Raw genomic sequence first — 18122 nt, forward strand, 5'->3', positions numbered from 1 at the left:
CAAAATGCATATATATATATATATATATATATATATATATATATATATATATATATATATATATATATATAAAATTTATTTTTTTTTGGTCCACAACAAAGAAATAAAACATTCCAATGCAGTTCCTTGTGCCAAAGTGGTGCAAATAAGATTGTCTTCTAATATGTTGAAACTTGTCAGTTTGTAAGGGGTTCAAAAAAAGCATTTTAAAACTATGTACGAGCATGATCGTACATGATGTAGGAACTGGTGTGCTTTTATTCTGACACCAACTTAGCTGTTAATTGGCAAAAATAAAATCTACTGACAATATGAAAGAAATCAAATTCAAGATGAAACGCTACACTAGTTTTATATAAAGAGCTGTATGAAGAAAAAAAAAGGAACAATGCATAAGGATGTAACAAAGTCCATTCATTCTTTTCCTTTACTCGTTTCCTTTCTGAATGGCGGAGAGCTGGTGCCCATGTTCAGCGGTCACTGTGCTAGAAACGAGATACAACCTGGATAGGTCACACGTTCAGAAACACAAGGCTTAAAGACGTGTGACCCTGGCTAATGCTTGCTGAAGTGCAAAAATATTACCGTTGGGCCGATACATGAGAAACTGATTTTACAGATATTTTTAGTTTTAACAACAATTGTCTGAACTTCATTTATATTTCAGAGCACTACCTCATGACCAGTTAAAACAAGTTTGTATTGTTTCTATGATATTGTCCAAGGGTATGTTTTTCAATAAAACAATATTGGAAAATTGAAGGTGCATTGTGACCTTATAACACCTGACAGTGTTGCTTATAAAACAAAATCGGTATCGGCCAAAATCAGAATTGGCAGTTCAGAATTTTTATAAATCAGTGATCAGTTGGTGCACCCCTCCTTTTCTTTATACAGCATCTTACAAGGGCTTTTGACAAATTCAACACTTTTCCTTGGATTATTACTTCTTTAAAATTTTATAAAACATAATAATCTACATGTAATACACACTTTTATGCTAATATGTAAAATGTTAGATGATATAACTGCAGAAATGAGAGCTCAGCATTAAGTTTGAAAACAAACACCTGTTTTTGGAATACGAAGCACATGCAAGCAAAATACATAAAAATATGTGTTTCAAAAATATTTCCGAGGCTGCAGCTAGCAAAAAATATGTGTGGCTGTCAATAAAACAGGAAACTATTGAACTATTGTGCAAAAACTATATATTGTGAAAGCATTATCTAAATTTAGGGGGTTTATTTATTCCCGTCTGATGTCAACAGCTGCTGTTGAATTTGTGCATCAAGTTATGCAGTTTTTTTGTTTTTTTTTCCTGATGTTAAAGTTATAAATTATTTATGGTTGTATCCAAAACACAAATCTAAAATCAGTGGGGCTTTTTTAAAGTTTTGTCATAAAGTCAAACCCTTGTGGCTTTATTGCCTCTCTAGTTTACATCAGTGTCTGATACACTTGTCCTTTATTCCGTCCTGAAACAGATGGCCTTGGAAACTGTTTTCTTTCTTCTACTTCACCATTTTTTCTCAAATGTGTTTGTAAAACAAGGTGAGGGGTTAGATTTGTGTTTCAGTAGGTCTCTGCATGTTTTGTGGATGGTGCGTCAGCATATATTGGACTTCCTTATCTTGAGCCAGAGGTGAGTCAGGGTCACTTCCAGTTCAGCCCTCACTTCATGTCTTCCTGCTTCAACACACACACACACACACACACACACACACACACGCGCGCACACGCACACGCACACATAAAGACAGAATAGCAGAAAGGTCTTTCGTATGAAAGACGAAAAGTTTTGCCCTTAAAGAAACTTGTCCAGATGACATGATTTAAATTTTTTTTTGTGAAACAAGGAACAGTTTATTTAAGATACATGAAGTGTCTTGTGACCGAAAAAAAAATTTTGCTTTGGAGATTTATTTTTACAGCTCTTATAAAATAAAACAAAGGCCACATTCACACTATTCTGTATATATTTACACACAGGCTGGACTGAGTTTATGGTGAAAAAAACTGCAGTTTTTCTCTTTTTCTTGATGGCCAACTTTGGTTACAGGGAATATAATACTGTAATAATAAAATCTGGTCAGGTTCAGCTCAGTTATTGACAGTGATTGATCGGTCAGGCATAATGTGGTCAAGATAATCAATCACAGTTGTAGTGCAAGGGCTGGTCTAATAACTGGTGATACTCGCATCAAACTATGTGATGTTTAAGAAAATGGATTCAGGTTGACTAAGAAAATGGATTCAGGTTGACATTGCTACTTATTTGATGGATATTTTTATTTTGGCAGCCAGTAAAAGCATTGACAATACAAGTTTCTCTCAGCAGAAAACATTTGGTTCTTGACTTTTTTATTGATTGAGTCATGTTAAATTTCTATAGAGAAATGGCAGTGATGAAAACCAGGGTAAACCACAAATAAAAGGGTTTTCTTGGAACTGTGTGGTATTTTTTATTTTCTAATAACTCCAATAAATGCCTCACAGTGGTAGGTCCTTACCTAACAGTTTGGTGGGCAGCACATATATGTGATTAGAGCACTTTTTATATATTCTTTTGTATGTAGTAGGATAATATGGTTTTATTGCTTGAAAAGAGAGTGCGGACAAATAGACATTTTTGAGCTCTCTTGTGTTATGAAAGATGGGTGTGAACTTGAGACGTGCACACAAATATTTACTTCTTTCTTTTTCCTATTTATCTTCCACTGGGTGTGTGTCCACATGCAGGAGTAGCTACTCAGTGCAGTATGTTTGAGCCTTCCTGTGGGAGTGTAAGTGCATGTGCCTGCCGTATTGGGTTTCGACATAACAGGTGGAATAGGCTTTGCGTCATCGGTGATTGGGTCAAATGTCACGATTTCTCTCTGCAGTCTGTCACCACTTCCAGCCTCCACAAGCCCACCCGCCCCAAAATTCTTGCAGTACAGCCAGAGGCAGTGGACCTCTCCACCCTACATACTTTCTTTTACAATCACAAAACTAAACATATGCTCACTCACATGTGAAAGTGTTTCCTGAATGTCTGCTTGTATCGTTGTCATGACGTCAAGAAACAGAAGCATGGCTCTCAGTAGTAACACAGAATAACCACATTCTCCTAAAGCAACTATGGTAACACTTGTATCTTCAATAAAAGTCTTAATGTTTGTTTTTTTTCTTGTTGTTTTCGTATGTGTCTGTTTGTAGTCATGGCTGAGGACGTATGGTTACTTGCCCCAAGCCAGCCGACAGATGTCGACCATGCGATCAGCTCAGATTCTGTCCAGTGCCATCAGTGACATGCAGCGATTCTACAGTCTGGAGGTCACGGGTCAGATGGATGCTCAGACCATCAGGTCAGCAGGGCTTTGCTATGATGAATTCACTCATTCATACATTAAAAAATAATTAAACCCCATGCACTGCTTGTCAGTCCATTTTGGTTCTCTCAATGTGTTAAATAGTCTTCTGGTTTGAGAAAGTCTTTATAATATAGGAAAATTACTGTTTTGTTATACATACATACAGTAGAGTTGAATTCCCTCCCCTGCTTTCTTCGTAACATTGCTAATAAAACACGCTCTCACAGTTTTTTGTAAAGGACAGTTCAAACAACACGAGTACAAGTTAAACTAGATGGGAATACTCGGACTTCAGTGAAGCCTAGGAGGGGTTGTAACACCACACCACCCTCCATCTTCTCTGTTATCGTTCAAACACATAACACCGTCCTGCTCCTGATTTCTTTCAGCGCCATGAAGAGACCTCGCTGCGGCGTGCCTGACAAGTTTGGAGGGCAGATCAAAACCAACGTGCGGCGCAAGCGCTATGCACTCACTGGACATAAATGGAACAAAAACCATCTCACTTACAGGTAACAAGACGAACACATGTCACAAAAAGACCTGTAGTTTGTTGTTGATGCTACTTAAAAACAGTCCAATGTTATTTATATTCTGAAACACAAACTGAAAATGTGGAAGTAAGCCTTAATGTAGTTTTTCAGTCACCTTGTTCAAACTTGTAGCTCAGACAGCATAAACAGCCTTATGCAAACTGTCAGGTTTTTGAGTTGCACTCATTTTAATTGTCTCTTCTACCTTTTTTGTTACTATAGCATTCAGAACTACACCCCTAAAATTGGAGAGTATAACTCATATGAGGCCATCCGGCGGGCCTTTAAAGTCTGGGAGAGTGTCACCCCACTGACCTTTGATGAAATCTCCTACCAGGAAATCAAATATGGACGTCGCAAGGAGCCCGACATCATGATCTTTTTTGCTTCGGGTTTTCATGGGGACAGCTCTCCGTTTGATGGGGAGGGGGGCTTCCTAGCTCACGCCTACTTCCCTGGACCTGGAATGGGTGGGGACACGCATTTTGACTCTGAAGAACCGTGGACCATAGGGAACCACAATGTCCAAGGTAAACAGTAACAGTGTTTTATATTTTAAGGATTTTGGGGGATTTTTTTAAAAAGATCAGATCAAACAAAAGGCCACTTACTGGGTTTAAATGACATGATGTAGGCTTTTATTGAAATGTTAGGTGAAAGCAAAGATTTGAGTGGTTTCAGTGAACGAGGTGGATTTATTATGTAATAGATTACAGACAGCTTCCCCTGTGACTTGGACCTTTGGCTAACCGTATGTGGCACAGTACAATTAACCCCAACCATGTGTTACCATATAGCACTGAAAAAGCTCAAACACTTGTTAGGCATCTCAGCCTGTGTCTCAGTTTTCTTGTGGAATAATCCATTAACCATTATGCTGCTCCAGGAACACACATGCAATGTACTGGTAGATACTTCAGGCTTTTTTGGACTTCAATTACTGCCCAAACCTTTTCTCATCTGCCATTGTTTTAGTGCTCAGCTCCTCCAAATCAACATAGATGTCAAGGATTTAACTAATCTTATACAGAAGTTAAGAGTTTAGGGAATCTCTTTGTCAGACTTTTGTTTGTAACTTTTAACTCACCTGATTATCTACATTTGCTTTGCAGACACAGACAGTTAATGGTTGTGTGTTCTTGTGCATGTGTGTGTGTGTGTGCTTGTATATAAGTGTGTGTCTGTGGCGTGTTTCAGAGCAGATCACAGGGATGAAGGAATGCCACAGTAAGTGGGAGAGTGTTCCACTCAGGGAGATCTGAAGATCAGTCCCCTCGTTGCGCTACACCACTTACACAGTTTAAAAGCAAAGTTCAACCAAATTACAATCTGCTCTTGAGACTGACAGAGTCTCCTTTTAATTATGGGATGTTTGCAATCTTCCTGTCTGATATTGATAAAACGTTGACTCCTAGCTTTTGTAAAATTTGAGTGTCCTCAGTTTTAGTTGAAAGTATCCGTGCTAATGGATCCAATTCTTTGCTGTGACAGTTTTTCAAAATTTGTTTGATTACTGTTGTTAAACAACAAAAATACAGACCATACCAGTTTTTCTTACTGTATGGAAATTGTGTTTATTTTACATGCTGGCCAAATATTACTATTGGATTATTTTTCTTCAACGCAAATTTGGCAATCGTTGAAAACACAAACAAAATGGTCAGTTCTTTAGTCGATCAGCAATCTTGTGATATGGTGTTTGGTTGCAGTACATCATGTTGCAAAAGACTACTGTAAAAAATCCCATGTACCCGATGGTGAAAATTTGGGGTAAAAAAAGTTTTGAAATCGCAGTGCTGTTTGGAGCTTTATAGCTCAATACTTCACAGTAGATACATTGTCAGTTTAGAAGAGGTCATTTTGATATAATTTACATTCTCCACACAATCACAGTTTAAGTGTTATGATTGGTGGAGATTTTATGACAAAATGTTTCACTTGGTAGGTTGATGATTGTCATATTAACTTCTGAGCTGTCAAATCTTTCCATATTTTTGCAAACAAACTCTTCATGCTCCCACAACTCTTCCATTTTTACATCAAGATGCAGTGTTTTTATCTTGTTCTCCCAGTGTTTCTCACTGCTATGGTCTACTCTAAAGTCCTTCAAAGTGCAGAGGCCACCCAAACTAACATTGACTCCAATTCTATCTGAGCTAAGAATTTTCTTTTCAGAACTAGAACTGAAGAGTCTTTTCATCTGGCCACATCTCCTCCATGAAACACTAAACACATAAAAGTTTAGGTTTCATGACGAGACGCTTCTCCACTTACAATTCAGGATTTTCTTTCAGTAATATTTGTGTGTTTTTCACAGTACCTGTTTGTTTGTAGCCCAATTCTTACTTGGCATATCTGCCTGCCTGACTTATTAAACACTGAATGCAACAACTTCAACGTTCAATTTGATCTTGATTCTCTTTACACTTCTTATGCAGTTCATAGATCAACATGCAGGACATTTATCATTGTTCAGTTTGTTATCTTAATGTTAGTTTTTGTTTTTCTATCTGTCTTTAGGGAAATACATCATGAATCACTGGACAGATGTGAATGAAACTCAGATATCAAGAGCATTACATTTAAGATATGTTAAAAATGTTTACATACACTCTATAGGGTTGTCAATAAAGGCAACATAATTTTTGTACTTGAGTTTATTAACTAAAGATTCAAACAAATCTAAATTCAAATTTGAGTTTTAGTTTACTTTAGATAAATGTTTCGGAAAATAGTGCTTCAAAACCATTATGATGGTTTAAAAAATAGAATAAAAATAAATGATGGAGATATTAGTTTTCAATCAAGAAGTTACTAAGGTTGTAAATGTTACCACAGTTTTATACAAATACAAATGAAACTGTACCTTAACGCAACACAAATTACAAATTAAATTCAAAAATATCCTTCTTATTGAGCCCCGGCCTTTTCAAAATCAATAGCCGAATGTAAAGAATGGGTATCAGCTGATGAGAAAAGTAAAAAAAGAAAGAAAAAAAACCATATTTTTAGACATTAGATGCTTTTTCTTCTTTTTTTTTCAGAACTTCATTTTATATCAATATAAAACAAGCAAGTTACTGGAATAAATGCAGAGTAGGCTTGGGAAGTGTGTTTTGGTTGTCAAGGTGTCGCTCTGCCCTTTTGTTCTTTGGACGTCCCCCTTTTGGTGATGAATAAACTGAGACGTGACAAACGAGAAGAAACCTGCAGGGAGTTCAAATAAAACATTTCTGACAAAATGCAACGGGAGTCAGAGAAACTAACAGCTGCATTGGCCAAACTTTTAGCTGCACAAAGACTTTTGAGGTGTACATTTGCTTTTCTTTCTGTCCAGCTGAATGGATGTCAGTTACTCTACAAAGGCCTCTTTATCTCCTCACTCGCCCTTCATCCGTCTTCAGCTTTATCTCGCGCACTATTTCTTGTCTACTGCTGTTTTCTCTCCTTGAGTGTTAGCTGCAACTCAGCATGCCATGAGGACGTTCATGTGACTGAAAGTACAGAAAGTTAAAGGGGGGAGTGAATGGTGTGCACCTTTTTGTGCTTAAAAAAAGATAATAAGTGTAGAAAGGCATGCAGTGCATTTCCATTTCTTGTGCATGACATCACCACGTCTTAGTTTCCTTAATGCAGGATGTCATTGGCAAACATGTGATCAATCATTGTAGCTAATTATGGGGCAGACAAAATGGCTTTAGAGTCAAAACTCTTCCAGGCCACGGTCCTGTGTGTGCAACAACAAAGAGTTATTGACCAGGGGAAATACCCAGCTGTGGGCCGGCTTCACATAAGGTATAAACCTACAGGAACAGGCTAGAAAAGACAAGCCTACAGTTTTATAAAAATAAAAAAAGTCAGATTTTTAAATTTTATTTTGTGTTAATATGAAGTAACTCCAGGACAGGCTGGAGGGACTATGTTCCTCGGCTGGCCTGGGAACGCCTCGGGATTCTACCAGAGGAGCTGGACCAAGTGGCTGGGGAGAGGGAAGTCCGGGCTTCCCTACTTAGGCTACTACCTCCGCGACCCGACCCCGGATAAGCGGAAGAGAATGGATGGATGTTTCTAATTTTAGCGATATTAATCAGATATTACATATTATTAATAGAATTTTATTTAATAGAATTAAATAGTGTCTTAATCGAATGAATATTCTACATTAAGCATGTATGATGTAATTTTAAATCTAGAAAGTCTCATGTATTTTCTCTGACATCACTATATTATAATGTTTGTTAGTATATAGTGTGTTCACCAACTTGTTTCATGTTCTTTCAGGTAATGATCTCTTCTTGGTGGCGGTCCACGAGCTGGGACATGCCTTGGGTTTGGAGCACTCCAGCAACCCCCTGGCCATCATGGCCCCCTTCTATCAATGGATGGAGACTGAGAACTTCCAGCTACCTGATGATGACCGGCAAGGCATACAACAAATCTATGGTATGAAAGATACTCAGTTTGTTTGTGTTGTTGACTCTTCACATGTATATAATGTATGTGCAGAAAAGTTGTTTATGGAACATATTCATTTTCCAAATACTTACCAATAATTTCTTTGTGATGCAGGAAAAATGGCCAGAAAGATTACAATGTTTTCTAAATAAGTCAATCTTTTTTTTTAATGAATTTTAACCTACAGTATGTTTTTGTCAAATGTTAATTACTTTAACACTTTTTCAAATTAATTACAAATGAAGAAGTTTCTTAAAGTTTAAAATATTGTATTGTCCTGATATGATCAAACTTTGGATGCCATGTGATAATATGAACTTGAATGTTTGCATGAAATGAGTTCATCTATAGAGCATCAGGGTCACATGTCCATTTATTTTCTGAAGGGCAAGGTGACAGTGGCCCCACCCACACTCTGCCTACAGTGACCCCCCGCCGCCCAGAACCCAAACCACCTCAGCCACCTCCTCGACACCCTGACCGACCCAGGACCACTGACAAACCAGACCACTATGGACCCAATATATGTGAAGGCAACTTTGACGCTGTTGCTATGCTGCGAGGAGAGATGTTTGTTTTCAAGGTAAATCTTTTTAACATCATATAGTAAGAGCATTTTTAAATTTAGTGACAACATTAGACGAAAGAGGCTTACCTTTTTGAAGATTCATTTATATGAAATCCTTGTTTAAAAGATCAGTCTGCAGCATTGAGGAATTAATCATTTGGCAAGTTATACTTAAAAATGATGTGCATTGCCAAGAAGTCTGTTTCCAATCAGGTTCTTGTGGATTGTAAACCCTACAGAACCGTGTTCTTTTATGAGATAGAACACTGTTAAAAAAAGATGGAGGGTGTTCAGGTGTTTGTCTTTAAAAGGCTCTGGACTCATACAAAGCATTTAAAAGGCATTAGGCAGCAGCGAGCCATTAGCCAAGAGTCTAGTCACAGAGAAACGGTTGACATTTAAATGCATCATTTTGCTGTTGTCAGGTTTTGCATTTAGCCGGGTTTGGATTTTTATTACAAGAACAGGGATTTTAAATGTTTTGCAATCCAGGTTTGTGGTTCTTTTTCATTAGACATTCTGTTGTGTGGTTTCAGTAATCGTTTATTGGTCAGGGATGTACAGTAAGAGGTCAACAGGATTTGTCCCAGAGATGAGTTTAATGGCATTTGAGTGGCCTGTAGAATTGCCTTTTTTTCTGTTTTTATTTGTGACTTATTTGGGGATAGTCTAACATAATACAGCCCTTCAAAGATAAGGCCCCCTTCACACAAGTTGAGAACCCCATGACCCATCCAACTCATTAGAATGGAGATGGATTTTGGCAAATGTGGAAAAACTTCAGTATGAAGGCAATCAAGATGCTGTTCCACATTTAGTACTCACCAAATTATGTTTTTCCTGCTATTTTTTGTCATTGCCTTGTCATGAAGCCAATGTCGCTAATCCTACTTCAAATTCTTGACAACCTAGCCATGCCATCGTAGGCACCATCTCAGGTCACCCCTACCACCAGGCTCACCCATGATGCACCTTGCTACCAAGGTTTAGTGCATGTTGAAAATCATTACGGAGCTCTCTCATGTAATGGGCAGCCTGCTACATCCTGAATATTCACCTTTAGACCTCACCAGGACCCTGCAAATGTTTGGGCATGCTTTATTTTTTGTAGCAGAGTTATTATCCTGTCAAAATTGTCATAAATAATGATGAGTTCCAGAGGCCGAGGTGTGCAGCGATAATAGCACTCAAGGGTGAAGATGTTTGCAAACTAATGAACTTAGCTTCACTTTAATTATTTTTTTTTTTTGCTTTTTGACAGTGAAATATCATATTTCACTGAAGCTGGAGATATGTGTGTAGAAATGGCTGCTTGCAGGTGATTACTTTGGAAAAGTATAAAAACTGGAGCAAAGCAAAGCTCTATGAAAGAAGTTTGAAAACTGATATTTTGCCTTTAGGTATGCTCATTTAGCAGCACTCTGTTCTTGCTAACACAAACACGACTCTATGATTATCTCCAACCTTCTAGTGTAGGTGTGTTTGGCACTGACCAGTAGTTAAAAGACCTGATATCCTGATGCCTGCACATCCATGCTGCACATGGCCAAACAGTTGTATCTGTGCCTTACTGTTTAGTTTTTCCTATTGAACGATGGGTTTAACAGAGAATAACTCATTTGTATTTTCAAAATGCAGTGGTTAGGACACTGTTTTATACGAACACAAAAAGACGTAAATTACACTAAATCTTTAGGATAATTGGCTGTGCTGTGACTAATCATATATATCAGAAGAGTACTGTAGGTGTAAAATGCTAGCATTAGCCAAAGTCTAGGGTATGTGATGGCGTAAGGGTTATATTAACTGGTGACATTTAACAACTTATTTTAAGAGTTAGCTATGCTTCACTTGAGGTAGGTGGCTTCAGAGTATACATGTACCACAGCAGTCATGTTGATTTGACGCTGTGCATAAGATTAGAATTAAAGACTAAGCATTTACTTATTTTTCTTTGCTCTTGATAACTTTTTTTTTAATTATATGCACTTCAAACACCAATTGCATAGCCAATTATCAGCAAAAACAGGTTTTTAGTATTTGATATGGTATAGTTAAATAAAATAGAAAGATCTATATTTTACAAAAAGGTTATTTTGTGCACTTGAAGCAGAAGTAAGTATGCAACAACTGAGCCATTTCCAACACACCCACTACACTGAGATCTGGTCTGTGCAGCAGAGGACTAATATGGACATTTGAGTCCTAATCTGGTTGAGGCTGGGATCTGTCAGAGTACACAAACTGAGCTGGGTTTGCTCCTGTCTGCCAGTGCGTCCTGTACGAAGGACGAAACAAGGTGTGCTTGCCAGACAGAAGCAACTCTAAGCATTTTACTGTTACTTTATCCAGGACAAGAACCACTGACTCACCGCTCCTTAACAAGCTTCTGCTAAAACGCACATCTGATCATACAGGCAGTCTTTGTTATCTGCGTCTAACATGAGCGAGGTGTTACACAGTTTTTATAAAAATAATAAAGTAATCCAGTAATAGGTTGTTATGAGTGGATCGAGTATATGAAAGAGGTGACGAATCCAACATAAAAATGAGTGTCTGTTATTAGCCTGTTAATGTTCTACTATTTTATTTTACAATCAAGTCATTTTTCAGTGCTCTGTTTATTGGCATAATATTCATCAAGTTTTACAACAGTGCTTTGTGACCTCAATGGGGTGAATTTGTTGACCAATGAAAAGCAATCTGTTCTTTGTCTTCTGTAGCCACTTCTGTACGTTGGATTTGTTACAGTTCTAGCTTTTATCTTACCTCAGAACTTAGGAAGGGCAATGAAAAAACAAACAAGCTGCTTGTTCAAGTTTGATTTAGGAACAACAAAACGATGGCAGAACTCTTCCCCTCATGAACACACTCCTTTGTTTGTCGCAAGGGTCGTTGGTTCTGGAGGGTGCGCAGGAACAGGGTTCTTGATAACTACCCCATGCCCATTGGTCACTTTTGGAGGGGTCTGCCTGGAGACATAGATGCTGCTTATGAAAGACATGACGGCAGGTTCGTCTTCTTCAAAGGTAAGCAGCAAACATCCCACAGACAGACTTATGTATTCATGATCTACAGGGAACATGTGCAAATCATAAACTGCATATACACAAGCTCAACTATTTAACTGTTTAGTGAACATGTGGAGTTTCTTTTACTGCCAGGGAACAAATGTTGAACACTTGGCCTCATTTCTCTTTGTTAATTGCAAGTCAGGTTTTAGGAAAGGGTTCTATATTCTCACAACTAGACTTGTGTGTGAGTGGTCATTTGATTTTTTGATTGCTTTTTAATTTTTGGTAGAAAACAATTTGTCTCATTAAATGACATACACATTAATTTGTTTTGTTGTATTGTATTGCCTTAAATCTTTATGCATCCAATCAGAACTCATTTAATTACGATGGACCCCCATTAGGGCTGACTTGTATTATGTTTTATTAGTTTTGCTGCTTGTCTATCTCTGTTATAATGGATTGTTGGCAAATTGTATATACCATATTTTCTGCCATACACGTCGCACCGCCCTATAAGTCACATCAGTCCAAATATGTCAAATAAAGTGGAAGAATCCATGAATATGTCGCTTCACCGTATACGTCACATCCATTATGCATCACCGCTGACGCGTCGCGTTTGTTACGTGTCTCCGCTGACAACCCAGAAATGTGGGCCGGTGTTGTGCCAAAAATCGATTGGCTGCCAATTGGCAGCCGCAGGAGCGTGCAAGGGAGGCCTTTAAAAAGATTTTAACAAGATTAACACTTAATTTGTTGCAGACGACTTCTTTGATTGTAGATAAAACCAGCAACCAGCCGAATCCAAAAAGCAGGAATCAGTTATCGTAAATCCAACTAAATATGCGTCCTTAAAATCCACAGATGGCAGCAGAGATAGTCTTCCAGTCGATGACATATCCAGCTGCGTGCGTGCCAACAGGGCGAATTGGCTCGCCTAAAGCCTGTCTTCGAAGAAATGTTGTAAATTGAGTTGAGGGACCAACTGATCAAAACAAGTCCATAATTGTGGTTCGGAAGAAATGCAAGAGAGGCTCAGAAGCAGTTTCACAGACGAACAGAGCAGCAAAGCAAAGCGGAGAGGGAGGGGAGAAGCATCCGATCTTGGCAAGAGCAAGTGGCTAAGTGTCATTAATAGCTACTTTTACCTATTACATGACACAACAGCATGCCATACTGCTCGATCGTCATCTAGCGGCTGAAAATGGTAGTGTTCAATATTTCAGTCAGAATGAATGAAAACGGTCATATCTCAGCCAAAAATTGGTTTATAAATATGGGGAAAAAATCCATAAAAACATCACTTGGGCGTATAAGGCACAGGGCATGCAAATTATGCACACACAAAAAAGCGACTTATAGGGCAAAAAGTACGATACACGTTGTATCGGACACAGATGTGCAACAATATTTCTTCTTTGTTGAAACGTTTCGTCTTTTTATCCAAAAGACGTCTTCAGATATTCTCTCAACCTTGAAGAAGTCTCTCAACCTTGTTAGAAGAATATTTGAACATTTAATCCACATCTTATCATGAAAACCAATCTGATTTTATAAATCAAGTCACCTATTTAACATATTTTCTTTATTTCAACTTTATACTCGAAAATATTATTTTCGGAGCATAGTGAACATCATTAAGCACATCTTTCTTACCTTATATGTATTTTCTTGCTTTAAAATTCTAACCCACCATCTGATTTTTACTTTAGAATTCAAATTGAGTTATATTTCTTTCTGGTCACGTCAAACCATCATGCTCTAATGCTATCATATAGTAGCAGTAAAATAGATCCTGAAACTCTGTCCACCGGTTGCAGATAAAATTCCCTCACCTTAATAAGAAGGCAGCCGCTCATAATGTATTCTACATGCTGAGCATAAATCTTTTTTAGCACAGCTTGTTATTTTATACAGTGGGAGCAGATTGTCTTTTATAACTCTCGATGGAAGTTGTTGAATGAAAAAGGAAGAACCCAGCCTTTAATTGTGCTTGACTCTGGGAGCTTCGGGCTTTGGGGCAGCTGTTGATAATGTGGAGGATGATGTCATTGGCAAGCCTCTCAGTGTGACACTTGGCTATGAGCCATTAACAAAGGAAGGGCCAGACAAGGGAGTGGGGAGGTGGGAAGAAAGGAGGAACTAGCACTACAATAGGAGGTGGTAGCAGTCAGATGTACAAATGAGCCCATCAAATCAGTCTGTTTTGCTTTACTTTTTTCCTGTGTAATGAGCCAACTTAAATCTAAATACAAATGACTGATTTATTTTACTGTGCTGACATTTGGAGGATGACTTTTGTTCAATTTTAGAAAATTTTCACATCAATTATTAATTTTCCAGTTCTTATGTCACCTGGTACTGCTAAACAGATTTTATTTCTGTTCACTGATGGAATCAGGTGTAGGAGGCAAATAATAACACTTTGGTATAAAAATCCCTTTCACAAATGTTAGACTGACTCAACTTATGATAGACACAAAAACAAAATGGTAAACTTTCAACTTTGCACCAATCAAATTCCAGACTATTTGTCACTTTGTCAAGATTTCACCCAAACTAACAAGCTAAATGTGTTGAAGTGCTATGAAGAGTCGGGACATGGGTAAAACATGTAATATTACAAACTTAAGTGGATCTGGATGGCTGTTTAGCAAAATATGGCAAATACAAATTAGATTGTATTTTCTAGGTGGAAAAATATGCAGGACACTTGTGTGCAATGCATCTTTCTAAACGTTTTACAACAAGCTAGCTTGGATGAGCAGACTTTCCCATGTTTCTAGATCACCGGTATAGATCTTGCGTACATCAGTAATATCTGTATGTGTGTCCCTGCTCTATCAAACCCGCCTGCAAACAGCAAACTTTCATTGTCTCATCTGATTTGGCAAAGACCTAGTAATGACCCTTTGGTTTAAACCACATGTGTTAAAGCTGGGAAACCTCTGAAACGTGCAGGATAATCAGTACCAGGAAACATTTTCCTGTACTTGAAAACAGAAACATTGTTAAAACAAAGTATACTGTGTTTAAAAATTTAGTTTCTCAAATCTTGAGATTTGAGGGTTGAGGTGGTTTGGTGGAAGGATGTCTGATGGAGGGGAAGGTGGATTGAAGCCCAAAAAGAATTGTAATGGTTGAATGGAATATTGCACTCCAACACCACCCCTCCCTTTCCCTACAGTCTAACATTTTAAAAACAGTAAAACCTCCCCCTCATAAAAATATATAAATATTTAATGCTACAGCCTGACACGAGACCAGCCACTCCTTATTGAGAGTTACAAGCCAAACCCAAACTTCTTAGTCAGTAATGTCGTACTTATTCCTACTTTGTTTTGATTTCTTGCCAACAAATCATTACTGCTTTTTTTTTTTATAATTTACAAGTGTTTCTGAAGACTCTTTTGATTTCTGAGACTGTTTTTTGCCAGGATTTCCAGGAAATGAAATGCACAGGCACGTGTGTTTCTATGCCTGCCAAAATGTGAATTTGTGTGTCTATTCCCAATATATACATAATTAAGTGCACATGTCCATATTGTTTCTCAGTATTGTATGTGTTAACATTTTTTTTCACAAGGTTTATATTTGACCCAACTTCAGAACAAGCTGAAGATAATGGATGGATGGATGGATTGATGGTTTATATTTGGCAGTGAGAAGAGAATCATCCGATTGTAAAATAAAAAAGGCTATAAAACCCTTTTCTTCTCTTCCGTAGGAAACAGATTTTGGCTTTTCAGAGAGGCTAACCTTGAACCAGGCTATCCACTTGAGCTGGTTGACTTTGGTCGAGATATTCCATATGACCGGATAGACACGGCAATCTGGTGGGAGCCAACAGGCTTCACTTACCTCTTTCAAGGAGACCAGTAAGGAAGCTCTTAATCACATGAAATCTCTGTCATTCATTTGTCTTAGCCACAGAGGCAGGTCTCGGTCAGTGTCACTGTAATAATCTGTCAACCCGTTCTTTTTGTGACCATCAGAAATTAGAGAATAATCTGCCATAACATTGTCTGTCTGTGGAACATAGTTAAGGACTCAAACTTTGGTAATCTCACAACTTTTTCCATGAAGCCGCCATCATTTTTAACTGAGTGGTTGCAGTCGTTGATTTAACAGGCATATTCTCTGACTTGAGTATTTTTTTAATTAATTTCTTAACATCAAATAGCTGCTGAACCATTATTGTCCACATCAGTAACACCTATGCTATCATGACCATGTACAGTTGGTGTACTTAAGGTAAAACATTTTAACAATACCATACTATTTTTAGTTGTCTTTATATTCCCAACACTTCTCTATACACCTAAAGTTGTACAGATGAAAAATCTGAAACCGTATTAGAACACAAGTCATGAGAACATGCTGAACTCCACCTGCTCTTTTGTGAGAACAGAAATGGCAGTGATGCAATAATCATAAAAAATTAATCAGACTGTAGGTCTTAAAGTGTGGTCAGTCTTCTGTTAGCACAGCATGCTGACTGGCTTTGAGTTTCTAAGTGTATATTTATGTTGTGCACAGATTGAAATGTTCTGTGGAAACAGTTTATGTACACATCATGTATCCTCACTACATACTTTTCTTGGTAAGAAGTCTGATTTGTTTAAACAAGTGATAAACAGCAAAACCACCAAAACTTACCACCCCCTTTCTGTTACTGTGTACAGGTATTGGCGCTTCAATGAGCAATCACGTTTGGCTGACAGAGGCTATCCAAAGTCAGTAAGAGTTTGGGATTCCTCAGTGCCTCATACTCCCAAGGGTGCCTTCCTCAGCGATGATGGAGGTAAGTTAAGACAACATGAGAGCTCTTAGTGAATGAGCATGTGTGAATCTGCCTAAAATAACAAATCAGGGTGTGGTCATTCTATCAGGAGAGATGGTCACGTTGCAAAGTGAATTTTAGCCACAGCATTGTTTGCTTCACTTTGTAGAGTGGAAATGAAATTGATCACATTGAATATCTCAAGCACATGATGTCTTGTTTTTATAATCACTTTTGTGTTCCACTTTCTTTGTATATTTCAGCTTACACATTCTTCTATAAGGGTTCCAAGTACTGGAAGTTTGACAACCATCGTATGAAGAGTGAACCAGGCTACCCCAAGTCCATCCTGAGAGACTTCATGGGCTGCAGTGTGGACCTAGATCCTGACCGTGACACAGACTCCGGGCGCAGATACCCTGATGTAAACCGTCCCCCTTTCAACCCGGACGCAGGACGTGACGGTGACAAGGGCAAAGATCAGGATAGAACAGACGGTGGAGACACAGATGGAGACACAGGCAAAGGCTCAGACAAGGACAAAGAAGAAGACTACCGTGAGGGTCAGGAAGAAGACACCAATGAGGTGGATGTGGTGCTGAAGGTAGATGACAGCAAGGAGCGAACCATGAATATTCTGATGGTGACCATCCCTTTGGTCCTGGTGCTGTGCATCTTGGGACTGATTTACGCCATCATTAACACACTGCAGAGCAAAGGGGCGCCACGATTGCTGGTGCACTGCAAGCGCTCACTGCAAGACTGGGTCTGACCCTGGCCACAAGGAGGCACTGAACGTGAACCAGACTTTAAATACGTCCCCTCACCTAACCTGTCTGTCTCAAATGCTCAGTGGCTCCTGCAGCTCTTGGATCCATTCTGTACGCATACACAGGCACTCACAAACTATGAACAAACATAAGCAACGTCTTATATTTACACACACTGACGTACACACCACCTCTCCTTTCTCCTGTTTCCCATGGTGCTCTACTACGCAGTGACTGTAGTCTATTTATACTAGAGTACTTTGCACATTGTTTTTATTTGATGTTTTTTTTCGGGGTGGGAGGGTACATTCTGTGTGTGAGTTTTTTATTGTTATTTGTAAATCAGGAAGGCCATTGGATTCTCTCTCTTCTTTGTACTGCCACTGCCTTCCCCTAACCTCAGCTTTTTCTTTACGAGATATCTTGGCATGTGTTTGTGTCATCTCAGAGGGAAAACGTTCAATGATTCGCAAACAAGGTTCTTTGCTTCATTTATGGCTGAATAGTGGCCCTGCCCCACATTATCTTTAGTATTTCTGATGACCCTGCTGCAATCAAAGTATCTTTAATATCTCCAATATCTGCACTCTCATATGTTAAAGATGTGAAAGTGAGTTTTAACTGGACTTACAGCTATTTT

At 38.4% G+C, this 18122-nt stretch overlaps 1 protein-coding gene across 1 annotated transcript in view; it reads left to right on the forward strand.

Moving 5' to 3' along the window:
- The window catches only part of mmp15b (matrix metallopeptidase 15b), a 26203-nt gene extending 8323 nt beyond the window's left edge, over positions 1-17880 (forward strand). The window contains exons 2-10 of the mRNA XM_037697628.1: positions 3202-3350; positions 3746-3868; positions 4112-4419; positions 8171-8332; positions 8731-8927; positions 11803-11941; positions 15657-15807; positions 16615-16733; positions 16976-17880. Coding sequence (XP_037553556.1) covers positions 3202-3350; positions 3746-3868; positions 4112-4419; positions 8171-8332; positions 8731-8927; positions 11803-11941; positions 15657-15807; positions 16615-16733; positions 16976-17484 — 1857 coding nt within the window. The 3' untranslated portion in view covers positions 17485-17880. The remainder of the gene's footprint in view (positions 1-3201; positions 3351-3745; positions 3869-4111; positions 4420-8170; positions 8333-8730; positions 8928-11802; positions 11942-15656; positions 15808-16614; positions 16734-16975) is intronic.
- The last annotated feature ends 242 nt before the right edge of the window (positions 17881-18122 follow it).

Source organism: Nematolebias whitei, chromosome 2 (genome assembly GCF_014905685.2).
Source record: "Nematolebias whitei isolate Nwh7 chromosome 2, NemWhi1, whole genome shotgun sequence".
Taxonomy (NCBI): domain Eukaryota; kingdom Metazoa; phylum Chordata; class Actinopteri; order Cyprinodontiformes; family Rivulidae; genus Nematolebias; species Nematolebias whitei.